Consider the following 17,310-nt stretch of genomic DNA (forward strand, 5'->3'; position numbering starts at 1 on the left):
TTTCTCCAGTGCACCCTCATCCAGAGAGCCCTCACCCCAGCCACCAGAGCAAAGAAGTCCATCTGCAACAAGCAATGAATCCAGACAAGGATCAATAGACAGAGCCAGAACCCCTGAGAGTTCTGGCTCACAAACAGAGCGACAGATGTCTGGTGAGAACAGACCAGGTTCGGGAAGTGGATCAGTTGAGCTTCTGCCAGATACAATGAGTGGATCTGTAGAGCTTTCTGAAACAGGGAGTGGATCAGTGGAGCTTCTTCCAGAAACTGAGTCATCTGGTGAGCTACCTGATGTTCAGCAGAGAAGAACCCCTACAATTTTTGAATCTAAATCTGAAGGCAGTACAGAGGACACAGGGTTCTTTAGTCCTTTCAAGAAATCTCTCACCTCACTCATTTCAACAGCTCCTCCTGAGAATCCTCCACAGAATGACACCAAGCCTGCGGATGAGCCATTTCTTGGCAGCAAATTTAAAATCCCATTTTTCTCCTCTGAAAACGTGTCCTCACCACAGCCACCGAAAGTCGAAGGAGGAATGCTCTCAGGGGTTCTTAAATTTGCATCTGGTGAAGATGTCAACACTCCTAAAACAAGTGCAACTCCTAGTCCTGTCAGAATACCAGATATCAGAAATCGTGCTGCACTATTTGAAAGTGTACCAAAAGGGAACACCGAAACTGGCTGGTTTTCTAATCTCTTCAAAGCATCCCCCAATGAACCAGGTCATCAACCCCCAAAACTGCAAACCACACCCACTCTGACAAAGACTGAGCCGAGCGGTCAACCAGAGCAACATACCGGGGAGCAACCTTTGTCCGAGACAGATCTCCAGTGCAAAACTGATGCCCAATCTCAGCTTGAAATACATCCTACCTTTAAGGAGCAAGATGCTCCCAAGTCCCTGGAAGAAGCTAAATCCCACTCCGAACCACAAGGCCCACAGCAGCCTCAAGGCCTGCTCTCAGGACTGTTCTCATCAGCTCCCCAACCTGCTCCCCAGGTGCAGCATAGTTCTGCAACACCACAGGCAGGGGGGTTGCTGTCTGGATTTTTAAGATTTGCTTCTGATAATGTTACTGCTCCTGCAAATCAGTCACAGGGAAGCCAAGATCAAGCCCCAGGTCAAAGGCAATGCGAGACTGCTTCAGCACAGGATGCTGCTCAACCACCTCCTGGACAACCAGGTAGCATGCTGTCTGGATTCTTTAGCAAGATAGTGGAACCCACCCCACCTCAGCCACAGACAGCATCAGGTAGTCAAGGACATAAACAAGCTCAAAAACCATCACAGCAACCCCCTCCCCAGCAAGGTGGGTTCCTCTCTGGCCTACTTGGCATGGGTGCTCCAGACACTGCTACAGTGGGTCAAGCCCATCCATCACAACATCAACAGCATGGCCCACCTGGAAACCAGCCTAACCAGCAGCCAGGCAGCATGCAAAACCTGCACACTCAAAACCAGGTCCCACAGCCATCTTCTAGTGGGCCTGGAGGGATGCTCTCTGGATTATTCAACAAAATGTCAGATGCTGGAGCACCACAGCCTCCTCTGGGTGGTCAAACAGGACAGCAACAAGCTGCAGCCCAGCAACTGCCCAATCAACAAGGAGGCTTCCTCTCTGGACTATTTTCAGCGTCACCATCACCTACACCACAACAACAACAACCACCTGGCAATCAGCCAAACCAGCAGCAGTCACAGCAAGGTAACAGACAACCCCTGCAGAGACAAAACCAGATCCCTCCTCAACCTGGTGCATCTGCCCCTGAGCCACAGCAGGGTGGACTGTTGTCTGGGTTTTTCAACAAGTTGGCAGCTACTGACAGTACACCCCAACATTCCCCACCACAGACTGGGCCTCAACAGCCTGGAAAGCCAAATATCCCAATACAAGGTCAAGCTACAAGTCAACTGCTTCCCCAACCCAACCAACAAGGAGGATTCCTTTCTGGGTTATTCGGCCAAACATCTCCACAGCCACAGCAAGAGCAAGCCAAAACAGGAGCCTCTCAAGGGACATCCCAACAACCTAGTCAAACTGGAGGTTTGCTATCAGGTTTTCTGAAGCTTGCATCTGGTGAAACTGAGCCCCACCAGCAACAGTCATCTCAAATAACTCAGTCATGTCAACCACCTGGCAAAAATCCACCCCAAAGTGAATCGGGAGGATTGCTATCTGGTCTGTTAAACAAAATTGGAGCCAGTGAAGAACAGCCATCACCATCTGCTACTCAAACACCTCAACAACCACAGCAACAGCAGTCACATGTAGGACAGGGGCGACTACATATTGAACAAGCCAAACCAGTAGTAGAGCATCACTCCTCCCAGGAAATGGACAGGGATAAAGATGCCAAAGGTCCTGTACAGAAAGGTTTCCTCTCTGGAATTCTTGGTGCTACAGAAGAGACACCAACATTAAAGGCACAGCAGACACCTATCCCCCAATCTGGGAAAGAGGAACTAAAACACAGTACAAATGGCAACTCCTCTGGTTTGTTATCCAGCATTTTCAAAGCCGGTTTGAGTGACAGCAGCACTCTTACTGGGAAGGAAAGAGAAAAAGGTTTTTTTGATCGCTTACTGTCAAAAAGCAAGGAAGACATTCCTGCAAGCACTGCTACAGTCACCACAAATGAGGTTACAGTTACGTCTGGAGTTCATACCAGTCAAGCACCCCCACAATCACAAGTTTGGCAGGATCCAACCATTTCTCCTACCCAACATTACATTGATGAAATTCAGCGTCTCTTGTATGGGACAGCAGATCAGTATGGTTATCAGGATATTTTGTACAACTTTGCAGAACATGGTGTTATCCCGCCAGACCTCTATGAGCATCAGTGTCTAATAGAGGCTCTTCTTTGGCAGCAGCTCAATGATTATGCCCTTGCTGAAGCCCTAGCTGTTGAAGTTCAGGAGTGCTACCAGACAAATCAGGGGTTCATACATCCCACAGTGGGAGGACCTACCTGGGAGAACCATGGATGGTTGAATGCCAAAGAAATGGACACCAGTCAGTTCAACATACCCTCACATCCTTGGAGGGATGCAGCTGCTCAACTATTTGATAGCCGAAATCGCTTTCTTGAACAAGAAGAAGATATTGTATTATTTGACATGAGTAGTAGGGACAAGAAATCTTGGAGCAGCTGTGACCATTTGAATGAACTTGATAGAAACAGAAAACCTTGGATTGTGGGAGAGAGTGCTCTAAATCTGTCCAAAGAAAAAAGTAAAACAAAGCTGAGTAGATGTCAGTCTTTAACTGAGTGCAGCACACATGAAATCAGCCAAGTCGATCATAAAAGTTGTCTTGACAGTGCTGTAACAGATACAAAAGACTTTGATTTGAAATCAGCGACCAAGTTCTTAAAACGACTTGCCACTAAAAAGGGCCCAGTGGATTTAACGCATGGTGCTATGGATTTAAGTAGCTCTGCAGGAATTCCTGGAGCTATTGATGAGGACATGTTTTTTGCGGATTCTGAGTGGTACCAACAATGGCTCTCTCTTTTGGAACAAGGGATGTGGTGGCCAGCTGAAGCAGGAGATTGTGGATATTATGTCTACACAGATGAAGATTTCATTTACTCTCTTTTGACTGACCGTGCTGGTAGGCACCTCTACGCATGTGCTGCACCCGGGGATGTGCAAGTCCTTGGAAATATCACTGAGAATATTGCTAACATTCTGAAACTAAAAGAAAGAGAGAAAGTGACCCTCTGTGGCTTTAAGATTCCTCTCAACAATGAGGAAGATGGCCTTTGGATTCCAAGTCAACAACAGAGGGATTTCCATCTCTTGGATGATCCCATTGACCTCACTTCAGCCTTCAGAAAAGGGGATAAAATAATGAACATGAATTTGGAGAGTTTCTCTCAGATGTTTCAGGAATCTGTAGTTTCTCAAGCAGAACAGCCGGTAGACTTTACTGTGTACAAGCTTAAAAAGATAAAAATGGAATCGGTGCAAAATGGTTATAACTATCATGACGAGCCATTAGAGGCTGCTGATCTTACTCTAAACACACTGAAAGGCGGCCATGGAGGTCCGTATTGGAAGAATCAGGGGATTAAAGACATCCTTTCACATTCACCCCATACACCTGTGCCTTCTCCAAGGCCCTGTGCACAACAAGTCTCTCCAAACAGATATTCTCAGAGACATACTCCTATTCCTGACATTAAGATAGGACATGCATCTGCTGATGAAGGTTTGGATGATACTCACGTGGACCACCTAAAACAGAAAACAAGTTCTATCTTTTCAGCTATTGGAGGAATTGTTGGCAGGTCCACCGATGCTGATGCAAGCAAAACTGCTACATCACCAAGCTCAACTACAAGTACTGTATTGCCAGCAATATCTACCTCGTCAACTTCTAGAAATCTACCTGAGACCCCATCAGCTTCTAAAATACCAGAAACTGCACAATCTGGAAGGAAACTGCCTGCAACACCAACTGCTGGTAAAACATCTCCAGAATCCTCAAAGCATGCAGCTTCTGGTACAATTCTACCCACTACCGCTTCTGCAACAGTGGGTTCACCATTGGTTTCACCACAGAGACCACAATTGTCAAGACAACCCTCTCAAGGACGCCATCCTATAGTAATGCCAAAGTCAACCACTCAAGCTCGCAATCTTACGGTAATGCCACAGGCAAACAAAATGTCACTTAATGGAGCAAGTGAAATCAACCAAGCCAGCAGTACTTTAAGGGAAAACCAAAGATCCCCCTCATTACAAAGTTCATCCCCAGCACGTGTACCACAATTACATATACTGAATGACAATTCCAGCAATAAAAGCTACCCTTATCACAGAAATGAGCACCGAAGTACTCCCGTAGACAGTCAGTTGGGCACTAGAGCCCTAGATTTTTCTGCTACTGTCAATAGAGACAAAAGTGTAAAACAAGATGATGCAGTGCATATCAACGTGGAATCTGCAGAAGAGAAAGGTCAAGTTGTTGACTTTACAAAACACAAAGCGAGGAGAGTCAAAGAAAGAAAGCAGCAGGAGGCTGTGACAAATAAAGACATGGTTGACATAAAAACACCTGGAGTTGTTGATCTGACTAAAGAGATTGAAGAGGATGATATTGAATGGACTACTTCGGAACACATTGACGCACTTTCTCCCAAAGGAAGTCTGTGTGGTTCACCTCTAAGAACAGTTTCTCCTCAGACATTGCATAGACCCAATGGCCAACACAACATACCAGTGAGAAAGGCACCCAGTCCAGATATTAGGATTCAAAATGTCTCTTCTATAGCACATAGCCAGATACCAACCTTATCTCATAGAACTCCCATATCAATTCAGACTTCCAAAACTGATACCACAAACTCTGTCAAGGGTACAATTTCCACGTCCCCCAAACCAGCTAATCTCCATGGATCCTTTGAACAATCTGAAAAAGGTGAATCTCAGGGACACCGATTACAGCATCCCCTGAGCCAGTCTGTGCCTGCCTCACCATTAGCAAGCCCTGTTATAAGACAACCAGTTGAGCCTCAGAGGCAGAATTTGCACTCACCATCCAGTGTCCAACACAACATACCAGTGAGGAAATCACCCAGTCCAGAGATTAGGATTCAAAATGTCTCTTCTACAGGACATAGCCAGACACCACCTTTGTCTCATGGGACTCCTCTATCAATTCAGACTAACCAACCAGCTGCAACAAACTCTGTAAATGTTACAATTCCCATGTCTCCCAAACCAGCTCCTAAACCCTCTGACAAGTCATCTGGTTATTCTACCACTCAAGCAGTGCCACAAGCAACAAGAACATCCTCTACTGATGATTCCAAGGGAGGGTCTAATCTCCACAGATCCCTTGAACAATCTGCAAAAGGTGAATCTCAGGGGCACCTATTACAACATCCACAAAGTCGGTCTGTGCCTTCTTCACCATTGGCAAGCCCTGTTATAAAGCAACCAGTTGAGCCTCAGAGACAGCATTTGTATTCACCATCCGGTGTTCATACATACATGCAACAAAGCCAATCTGTGCCTGTCTCGCCAATGGTGAGTCCTGTTATTCGACAGCAAGTTCCTGTTGATAATAAGAGGGCAGGTTTTCTACGGACCTCATCACCTTCAAACCAGTCCAGTGGATCTATGCAAGCAACTGCTCATCCTTATCAGGAAGCCACAGCACCAGCAAACTCTATAAAAGCCACATTGGATATGTCAGCAAAGTCACCATCCCACCAGCCTCAGCAAACCATGAAACCATCAGATAATCTTGATAGTGAGGCATTGTCATTGATGACCAGAAAACCATTAACTTATGATGAAGCAAAACAAAGGTCCATCCGACAGGGATCTATTGATTTGTCAATCAAAGCAGAACCAGCAGAATGCCAGAAACAACACATTGAACATATGCATTCCCTATCTGTTGAAGAGCAGCATTCTCAGCAAAGTCAGCCTTCAATTGGTGCCCAAATGATGACACCTGTTTTAAGACAACAGATGCCAAATGATCCCAGGAGGGAAGCCATTGCACGAAGACCTTTTCCTTCAGGCCAACCCAATGGATCCATGCAAACGTATAAACCATCTCATCAGACCACGGCACCAGCCAATGCAGTTATAGATATGTCTTGTAAATCTAATCTCAAGTTATCAGAAATTACCTCTGAAGTAACAACAGAAAACACCCCCAGTGAAGCTATACCACTCATGAGAGGCAAGCTGAGTGCTCGTGAGCTTGCAAGAAGTGATTCTGTTGGCGTTCCATTAGTTGTGGATATTTCCTCCGAAGTGACCCTTGATTATAAAAAACTATTTGGGGGTGAAGCTAAAACTACTGCAAGTGCACAGCAGGGTGATGGCACTAAAATATACCAATCAGACCATGTTCTTTATCAACAAACATCTCCGAACCAAGAATGTATGCAGAGAACAATTGGCGCTCTTTCCAGAAAATCCTCCATGTCAAGTAAGTCAAATGTGCAAATGTCTCCATCTATTCAAGCATACCAGATAGCATCAGCCCCAGCAAACTCTGTAACAGGAGCAATGGATATGTCACCCAAGCCTTCCCAGGCTGCTCTCCAAAAAGCATCAGAAGAAGCAGAGTCTACTCCAACCGGAGTGGTGTCACTGGTGAATAAGACAACAGCTCGAGAATTTGCCAGAAAAGATTCTGTTGGTATCCCCCTGATAGCTGTACCAGTTCCACAAGAACATACATGCCAGAGGCAATCGTTGGACAGAATGGGAGCCCCCTGTCCTATTATACACCAACCAGGTCCTATCTGTACTGCAGTGCTTAACCGAAGATTATCTCTGTCAAATGAGACCAGGATGGTGTTTCAGTCAACTACTCTGTCTTATGCAGAAGCCTCAGCTCCAGCAAACTCTGTTAAAGCTACATTGGATATGTCCCCAAAGACATATTATGAACCAGACACAGTGATGATTGAGCCAAACTATTCAGGTCCAGTGTCACTGGTGAGGACAAAGCAATCAGCCTATGTACGAGCTCAAGAAGACTATGTTGGTGTTCCATTGATTGTAGAACATCTTACCCCCCAGGAATTACCCAACATACAACAGACACTGGAAAAGACCCAAGAACGTGTAATGAGTGGATCTGGAGGAGTGAGTTATATCCAAGGGCAACACACACTTGGGTCTCCTCTGTCTTATTCAGAAGCCTCAGCTCCAGCAAACTCTGTTAAAGCTACATTAGATATGTCCCCAAAGCCATCTTATGAACCAGACACAGTGATGATTGAGCCAAACTATTCAGATCCAATGTCACTGGTGAGGACAAAGCAATCAGCCTATGTACGAGCTCAAGGAGACTCTGTTGGTGTTCCATTGATTGTAGAACATTTTACCCCCCAGGAATTACCCAACATACAACAGACACTGGAAAAGACCCAGGCATGTGTAATGAGTGGATCTGGAGGAGTGAGTTATATCCAAGGGCAACACACACTTGGGTCTCCTCTGTCTTATTCAGAAGCCTCAGCTCCAGCAAACTCTGTTAAAGCTACATTGGATATGTCCCCAAAGCCATCTTATGAACCAGACACAGTGATAATTGAGCCAAACTATTCAGATCCAATGTCACTGGTGAGGACAAAGCAATCAGCCTATGTACAAGCTCAAGGAGACTCTGTTGGTGTTCCATTGATTGTAGAACATCTTACCCCCCAGGAATTACCCAACATACAACAGACACTGGAAAAGACCCAAGTAATGAGTGGATCTGGAGGAATGAGTTCTATCCAAGGGCAACACATACTTGGGTCTACTCTTCCAGTGCTCAATGTTCAAACCTATCAAGCAGCATCAGCACCAGCCAATTCCATCAAAAGCTTTTTAGATATGTCTCCAAAACTACAACAGAAACTAAGTGAAACAGCTATTGATCCCTCATTGACTGGAGCTGTGCCACTGGTAATCAATAGACCAGCTATGACAAGGAATTGGTCTGTTGGTGTACCACTGATAGTGGTGTCACCGTCTGATCGGGAAAAAGCCCAAGTACAAGGAATGACACAGCCTCTCTGCTCAGTTCAAGAAGAAGAAGAACAACAACAACAACAGGGTAGACCAGTTATGAGTGGACTCCACACTACTGAGCCATTGCATCAGCAGATCCCAACCTACCATAGCAATGGGGTCATTTCTCTTTCTAGGCACAGATACAATGAATATCAGTCACATAGTAAACCCATGGACTTCTCTGCAAAAGAGAGCCCCAATACACCCAGAATTTCTAGCCATTACATTGAACCACAGGATGGACAGCCTATGGATTTCACTAATGTCAAGGCAAAAACAGAAATGCTTGAAAGAAGGCTAATTGGAAAGTCACCTGTAAAGAAACAACTTCAGGGTATTGTTGATCTATCTGTGGATATTCAAGATGACAGTACTATGATCAAGACTGGAGGAGTAAGTGATCTTTCCTCCCCACATGTATCCTCTCTCTCAATGACTCATCTCTATTATCAGAAGCAATATATACCTTCACTGCATATTGTGGTCAAACAAGATGGCTCACTCTCTCCCTCTCACAGACCATTGCCATATATGGAAGCTGCCACTGCTGCACTTCCAAGTGTCCAACAATGCATGCAATACAGAAGGCAGTCAGCAACTCAGTCAGAACTACAATATTCATTAGTGAGTACTTCAATTCCTACTTCAGTGCCTATCCAAACACAGATTGCGCCTCCTAAGCCTCTCCAGGCTATGCAGGGCGGGATAACTTCTATTGCTTTTACACAAGACCGTCCTTACCAGCAGACACATGGTGCACATGTCATTGGAGCCGCAAAGCCTGAACATTTATTCCCAATGCATCCTCAGCTACCAACACAACATACAATCCCAGAGCAACTGAACCAGCAGCCTAACTCAAGATTTTATACAACCTCAGCCAATGATGGATCTCAGCCAATTTCACAAAGGCAAAATACAAGTGTCCAACTTGACGCACCCTCTAGACCCAAAATGCTCATCAAACAGCCAATAGTGGGGGGCCTTGGGAGTCTAGAAGAGATCCCATCTGAAAGTGGAACAATGACGAGTGCTGACCAATCATTACCTCCTCCCACTGCTCAGAAAGCATATATGTCTTCTCAGCCACCGTCTTCATATGCACAGGTGTTGCAGAGCAATGCAAGAGAGCCTGTGTCATTACAGTGTATGCCAGGCCAATACTCTTCTGTGCAGCAGCAACCTACATCAAGTATACACCTAACTACTGCAGCTTCAACCCAAGGCAGGGTTTCAGACATTAGTGGACCCTTGTCACAACCTACCACAAGATATGGTCCAACATCTCCAGTACGTGAAAGAGCTCAATCACAGGATCAGGGTCTAACAGTAGTAATTCCAAGCCCACAAACATCTCCTAGTGAGACACCAGCAGCATCCTCTTCAGTCAAGGGTTTGATTTCAATGTTCACTGGTTCAAGTCCACAGCTCTCCATGTTTACAAAAGCAAGTGTGGTCACATCCCAACAAAGTCCACACTATTCTACACCCATGGATCTTAAGACTCAGGTTACCCCAATACAGACTCCTGGTGCTGCCCCAGTTACAGTAACAACTGTTAATAAAATGCCCTATAGTGTACATGTTGGGCATACCACTGCCCCAGCAACTCCTACTGTTCAAAAGCAACAGAAGACTTCTGTAACCCCACACACCATAACACCTGTCATTTCCACTTCACTTCCATGCCCTCCATCACCTGTTAAGGACCTTTCAGACTCTAAGGATCTCCCCATAACCTCTCAGACAGGGTCCACCCCAGCTGCGTCTCCAACTTATGAATCAGCAGATAAAGGAATAGCCCCCATGTTAGGTGGCACTAGCCCTCAAACATCTCCCAGGACATCCCCAGCAGTATCTCCCTCCAGTGAGTCACAGACCAAAGGTTTCCATTCTATGTCCATGTTCCAAAGCTTGCAGTCAATTACACCATGGGCAACACCTGTTGGAAGCCAGACAGGTGATATACCAGGGGGAGCAATGTTCTCCCCTGTAACTTCACTGGCTGCATCACCAGTTATGTCCCCAATTAAAGAATTGGCTAGCTCACAATCAATGTTTGGGATATCAAGTCCTCAACTTTCCCCTCAACAAACACCTGCAGCCTCCCCAATTCATGAGATGCCATCTAAAGGAATTGTTAGTAGATCCAACTCAATACAGCTCTCACATGTACAGCCAGTGGGTACATCTATTACCACTGGGTTGTCTGAATCAGTTACATCACAGGAGCAAAGTTTGGAAGACATTAAACAGATTATACCTATGGAGACTCAATCTGTCCATGTCGACAACCTATCTGGTGACGTATCCTCTGAAACCAATCTATCCCAGGAGAAAATGTGTCCTCCAACGTCTATTTACATTGGCGTTGGTTCTTCAGCAGGTCCTACAGCTGATTCTGAAACTGATTCGAGACCTTATATTAGATTACCCCACGTTTTTGTCTCAGCTGCTAGTTCACCAGAGGAAGTGGGGCATGACCATGAGCGCATTGAATCAAGCAAACCAGAGGAGTCTCTAGAGGCCAGTGTTTTTCAGGCCACTACACCCACTAAGCCAACTCTCTCTAACCTTAAAGATTCTTTACCTGGTGAAATTGGTTCACAATTGGAGATTTCTCAGGATGAGAAGAAGATCTATACAACAGAGTCAACCCTGGCACCAGAAGTATTGAAGACCTCCTCACCAGACGAGTCCTTCACACCACCTGATGGAGTTCAGAGTCTTGACAACAAAGTGGAAACAAATGTCAGACCATCTGTTGTTGAGCCTAGTGCTGTTGAACCACCTGATGAGGAAAGGACAGGCCCTAAGGAGGAAAGTTCATCTGTCAAGGTTGATCAAACAGAAGTTGAACCCCCTAAAGAACAACCAAGCAAAGGCTTATTTTCAATGTTTGGTAGCTCCACTCCAAGTTCAGAGCAGACCCCCTCCCAAGCTGGATCATCAGTACTTGGTGGCATTCTTCCAGGCTCTTCTACAAAAGATACCCCTGGAACAGGTTTGTTTTCTATGTTTAGTGGGTCAAGTGCACAGAATCCACCTGGATCCCAAGGCCCAGCACCACCTGTATCTGCCCCACAGGAGTCACCAGGAAAAGGATTGTTCTCTATGTTTGGTGGACCTAGTGCTCAGCCACCACCTGGCCCAAGAGGTCCCACAGTGGCGAGTATACCACCTAGAGGTCCTCCACCGAAGGAACCTCCAGGCAAAGGCCTATTTTCAATGTTTGGAGGACCATCTCAGCAACCACCCAGTCCCAGAGGTCCCCCTGAAGGTGGCGCCCCCCCTAAAGGACCTGCCCCTGGATCTTCTATATTTGGTGGTATACTCCCAGGTTCTACTGCACCAAAGGAAACCTCTGGTGCAGGGTTATTTTCCATGTTTGGAGGTCCTAGTGCCCAGCCCCCTCCTGGCCCCAGAGTGCCCCCATCTGATCCTATAGGCACAACACATGGACCTCAAGGCCCAGAGCCTCCTGCCAAAGGACTATTCTCTATGTTTGGGGGGGCAGGCCAACAGGCATCACCGGCCCAGGAAGTTAAACAGCCAGCAGCCTCTAAACCATCTGAACCGGAGGGTCTGTTCAACGTTTCTTCCATGTTCTCACTTGGTGGAAATTCAGACACTAACAAGCCCAAAGGTGGGTTTGGAATCCTTGGGATGTCATTCATGGAAGACAAAAAAACAGAGGAACCCCAGCCAGAAATGATCACTCCTGTGAAGGAAGGAATTGTTCATGAACAAGCTGAACCAGAGGGTCTGTTCAAAGTTTCTTCCATGTTCTCACTTGGTGGAAATTCAGACACTAACAAGCCCAAAAGTGGGTTTGAAATCTTTGGGATGTCATTCATGGAAGACAAAAAAACAGAGGAACCCCAGCCAAAAATGATCACTCCTGCGAAGGAAGGAATTGTTCCTGAACATGTTACACCCTCAGACATAAATGATATACAACAAGAAGCAAAGGATCAGCAGATTGAAACACAGGCAGTGGAGAATCTGCCCTCTGAACCTTTTCCTGCATCATCAATGGAAGAGGAGCTTCGGGCAGAGCAGACATATGACTCTGCTCTTGTTCCATCAACTGATGCTCAAACAGAGGCAGAGCCAGTTGCTAAAATAGAACAATCAGAAGGCCTTCCATGTACAGACCAGGTCACAGTACCAGTTACACTTGAAGAGGAAAAACGTATTGATCCAACTGCATCTGTGCAACCTGAGGATGTAGCTAAATCTGAGGAATTAAAGGAGCCAGTAGATTCAGAGAAAATAGTTACTGAATCAGAAAAGGGGGATCTTGAAACTGAGAGGGCTGCTGTTGAATCGGACAAAACTGCAGAAAGCATTGTAATATCAGAAAAGCCTGAATACATTGTAAAAACAGCTGTGATCCCAGAAAGACTGGTAGACTTAGACATAAATGTGCAGTCAGATGTGATTGAAGTGGAAGCTGTTAAGGCTGCTATGACAGCAGAGCCAGTGGTTGCAGAAACAGATCATTTTACAAAGGAGCCTTTGAAAACTGCTGTGGAAGAAGAAACAACAGTTGCAGAACCAGAGAGACCTGTTGAAGAACACTTGAAAGCTACTGTTGAAACAGAGACAGCGGTTGCAGAGGCTAATAAATATACTGAGGAACCAGTGAAAGCAGCTGTCGAAGTAGACACCAAATCTACCATGGAACCAGAAAAGGCTGAATTGGATTCAGAAAAAGCAATCACAGAAACTAAACAAGAATTAGAGAAACATGAAGAGGCTGTCTCGTCAACAAATGAGGAAAGACCAATACAGGTGATCCAACCACCAGAAATGAAAACATCTCAAACTGCAGGGCCTCTAGTGAGTCCTCAAACAGGACTGCCACATCCTTCTGCTCAACCACAGCAACAGCCCAGACCAGGCATGGCCAGACCCCCTGGCCCACAAGGGCAAAGAATGGGAGGACCAAGGATGGGAGGACCAAGGATGGGAGGACCAAGGATGGGTGGGCCAAGAATGGGAGGTCCTAGGATGGGTGGACCGAGAATGGCTGATCCAAGGCAGACAAGACCACAGAAGCCCCCTGAACCTGCCCCATTCTCTGGCTTTATGTCTATGTTTTCTGCCCAGAGTGCCCCAAGCAAACCAGCAACTGGTGGAGGCTTTTTCTCAAGCTCACCTAGTTCATTTTTCGGATCACCTGCGCCTCCTACTGGTCAGCAACAGCAGAAAAGCTCTTTCTTCGGCCTTCCAAGCAGTCTTCCCACAGAGTCTCTGACTGGTGATCTATTTGGTATGTTCAAGGGGCCAGAGACTGCAAAACCAGAGGAGCCACAAACACAGCTTATCACAGAAACTGGGCAAGGGGAACGGATTGAACCTCATGCAAAGGAGACAGCTGCTGAAGATGCTGAAAAGGCAGACCACGAGAAGCCGCCATTGTCTGGAGAGGATGTTGGAACCACTCAGGACTTTGACATGCCTGAAAAAGGCTCTGTGGAGGAGGCAGAACGAACAGACAAAGTGGGGAGAGAAGAATGTTCTTTGACTGAACCTATAGACGAATCTGCTGTACCCAAGGGAGAAGCAATGCACAAGGAGCCTGCTGTATTTACAGTAGAATCAGACTTTACAGGGACCAGCCAAGCTGGACCACCACCAGCTGCAGAACCAAAAGGCATGTTTGATATTTCCGGCCTGGCTGCCCCTACTTTCGGTTTCATGTCCGGAGCAGTTGAAGCCGCACAGCCTCTTGGATCCTTCTTCTCCTCTGTTCCATCATCAGCCGCCACTGCCAAAACACCACAGGCAGACACTGGTCTGTTCTCTGGTTTGAAAAGCCTATCAGCAGGTATATTCCAGGAAGATAAATCAGATTCAAAAGAAAACCCACCATCTGCTGCATCTGTGTTTGGGATGAAACTTGGCTCTGTGTTTGGGAGCTCTGATGCTCCTGAACCAGAATCCGCTCCTCCAGTAATTACTACCCAGCCTCAGCCTCAAGGTCCCAAACCTACTGAGGAGATCTGTGAGGCTGAACCAGAGGCTGAGAAGCTCTCTCCAGGCTCTGGAGACACAGGGAGCGCAGATGCAAGTGACACAGAGGGGCCAACAGAAACGTCCAAGACTGGAAGCTGTGACACATTGATGCAGTCAGCCCAGTCTGGGTTCCCCTCGGAAGCAGTTTCCCTGGTAGAGATTGTAGATAAACCACAGTTACAGATCACTCCACCTTATGAGGTAGATAACCGGGAAGTCATCACCCCTAACACACCCTCTGCCAGTCTGAGGAGAGATCAACCAAAGGACTTACTGAAGGAGGACCCCACTAAAAGGCTAGTAAACTTTGGGTGATAAACGATCATTTTGGATCAATTTATCATGTTATTGTTATAGTAGGTATAGCTATAAAGGTACATAGCTCTGCCCTGCTCCTGCCTTCCACACTGCTGTCCCCTGTGTTTGCTGTCCTATGCCTATAGTCTCCTGTCCATTCCTTTTCCCTGTCCAATAATTAAACATGTATACTACAATGCTGATCATTTTAGATTCGGGTTGGGTAAATATTGAAAGAAAGTCAGAATTTATTTCCACCTCACATTTATGAATACAACAAAATATGTTGCTGCGAATACCATCATAGCCATAAGAAATGAAAATATAAAGCTGTGCTGCTTGGAAAGTATTCAGAATACTCCTGTAAATGTACAGCCTGGCAATATTGTACTCACCACACCCGGGTAATGGCTTTCCTGACAGTGATGGAAGTCCAATGCATAAAGAGGCTGATAGTCTTTATTTATGAGCTTTTCTCGTGTGGAGGGGTGGGTCCCCCCGGGGCCCTGAATTACTCTCCCAGACGCAGCCAATTTGTATATATGAAATCGAAGTGAGAGAGATTTATGCCTGGCGCAACACGCACGCCACGGTAGCAGACTGGACACCGGAATCAAAGGAACGGTGAGAAGTAATTTGGCCTTTGCCCAAAGCAAAGTAAATCATGACCAGTTAAAGCAGAGAGCCCTCATTAGTGCTTTCGCCCATCGGCGTAATCACAAGGAGCATGCAGCAGCACTCTCCTGGCCCTCCCAGTGTGTGTTCTCTTAGCCGTAGTAGTAGATCGAAGGCTGTTAATCCCATGTGGCATTAGCACCTTCTAGCTGCTAACCTCCTAATTAGTGATTATTTATTTATTCATTTATCTAATTGTTTATTTGTTTATTGGGATCCCCATTAGCTGTGCTTTTATGCAACAGCTCTTCTTTTTGAGGTCCACTCCTCAATATGGACTACGTTGCACGCACTGCATTGTTGCAGTACATTACGTTACTTATAGACTGCTCAAGAACAGTCAATACAGTAAACACTAACAGACAAAGGAGAAAGAAAGGGAAAAAAGAAGCCTCACCCCCTCAAAGGGGCATCTTCCCTCTATAGTTATATAGGGTGGGGGGTTGAGTGTAATACTCAGTGCCTTGGAAAAGCGTAAAGGCAATTATCACCAGCGACTAGCTGCCACAGCTTTGCACCAGCGACATAATCACACATCACTGGGAATGCAAAGTGCCCGGAGAGGCCATGATATCCCTCTCTTGACATGTTTGTTGTGGATTAGACAAAAGATTTAATTTAACGTCATTTAGCTTCACTTCCCCTGACCTACGCTGTTAAATTTTCCTTGTTTACCCAGTTTGTTTTCCTTGGAACTGCTTGCGTTGCCCAGTGTTTACCCTGAGTTATTAGCTGCAGTATTAGTTAGCAGTTACTCCCCCAGTTATAGCCACCCCTAATGTCTCTGTCTCCTTCCCGTATGTATCATGGTATTTCCAAGAAAGTATTTCCATAATTTTTTTGGTCACTACCATGATGAAAATACCATGACATTACCATCGGTATCATGGTTTCAATTGGATTATACCATGGTATAATTTCAAGGGGCACTTTACAGTTATTCGTTTGAATATGCCCACCAGTGAATCAATGAAAGAATAGCAATACCTTGTATTATAGGTACTGCTAACTTATCATTTAATTTAGCTGTAATTAACACAAGGATTCAATGTCCCCGATGACATCATTGGTGGCCATATTCAAAAAAATGTACTCTTAATAACTTAATCAAACTAAATTAATGTGTGCAAAATGGTTTAGAATGTTTGGATGTGTGGGATTATGTGCAAAATAAATCAGCATTGTTTTCTGTCGAAGTGCCCCCTTTAAGTACAGAATTGATACTGTACCATGGTTATACGAATCATTTACACAATGTACTTGTTTCTAAGGGTTCCTCCCTTTCTCTCTCACTACCGTAGCCCAGCGGACAGTAGCCGCTTTGGCTCATCAGGCAACCTCAGCCAGGTCAGCTCCCAGCTCAGCTCTGAGCCAGAGGATCGCCGTGACCCAGAGACCCCCCAGACCCCCGCACCTTGCCCCCTGCCACCCCACAGCCACCAGCCTACCCGGGAAGAGGAGGAGGAGGCTGAGAAGGAGCTGCAGCCAGTCCCAGAGCCTGGCTCCAACAAAGATTTGAAGGAGTCCTCGGTCATCCTGCCCAGACCGACCTTGGAGAACCATGACAAGAAACCGGAGAACAAGATCAGGTATGTTTTGAACAATAATAGCCTGGGTTGTAAGATCTTGATCTTTTTTTCAGATGAGTAGGAAATGTCAGTTTAGGAATTCAGCTGATGGTATCAAGGCTGCACAATCGTTATTGTTCCTTATGTGCCTCCTGTGGCTTCAGATTCTAAAATAACGTTCATAGTTCATAGTCAGTCAGTTACATA

The 17,310-nt window shown here is 45.9% G+C and overlaps 1 protein-coding gene across 1 annotated transcript in view; it reads left to right on the forward strand.

Annotated features, from left to right (window-relative positions):
• Positions 1-17,310, forward strand: part of unc13ba (unc-13 homolog Ba (C. elegans)) — a 516,655-nt gene that overhangs the window by 179,265 nt on the left and 320,080 nt on the right. The window contains exon 9 of the mRNA XM_084308024.1: positions 16,837-17,124. Within this exon, the coding sequence (XP_084164150.1) occupies positions 16,837-17,124 (288 nt within the window). The remainder of the gene's footprint in view (positions 1-16,836; positions 17,125-17,310) is intronic.

Source organism: Notolepis coatsorum (genome assembly GCF_963971535.1).
Source record: "Notolepis coatsorum genome assembly, chromosome: 2".
Classification (NCBI taxonomy): domain Eukaryota; kingdom Metazoa; phylum Chordata; class Actinopteri; order Aulopiformes; family Paralepididae; genus Notolepis; species Notolepis coatsorum.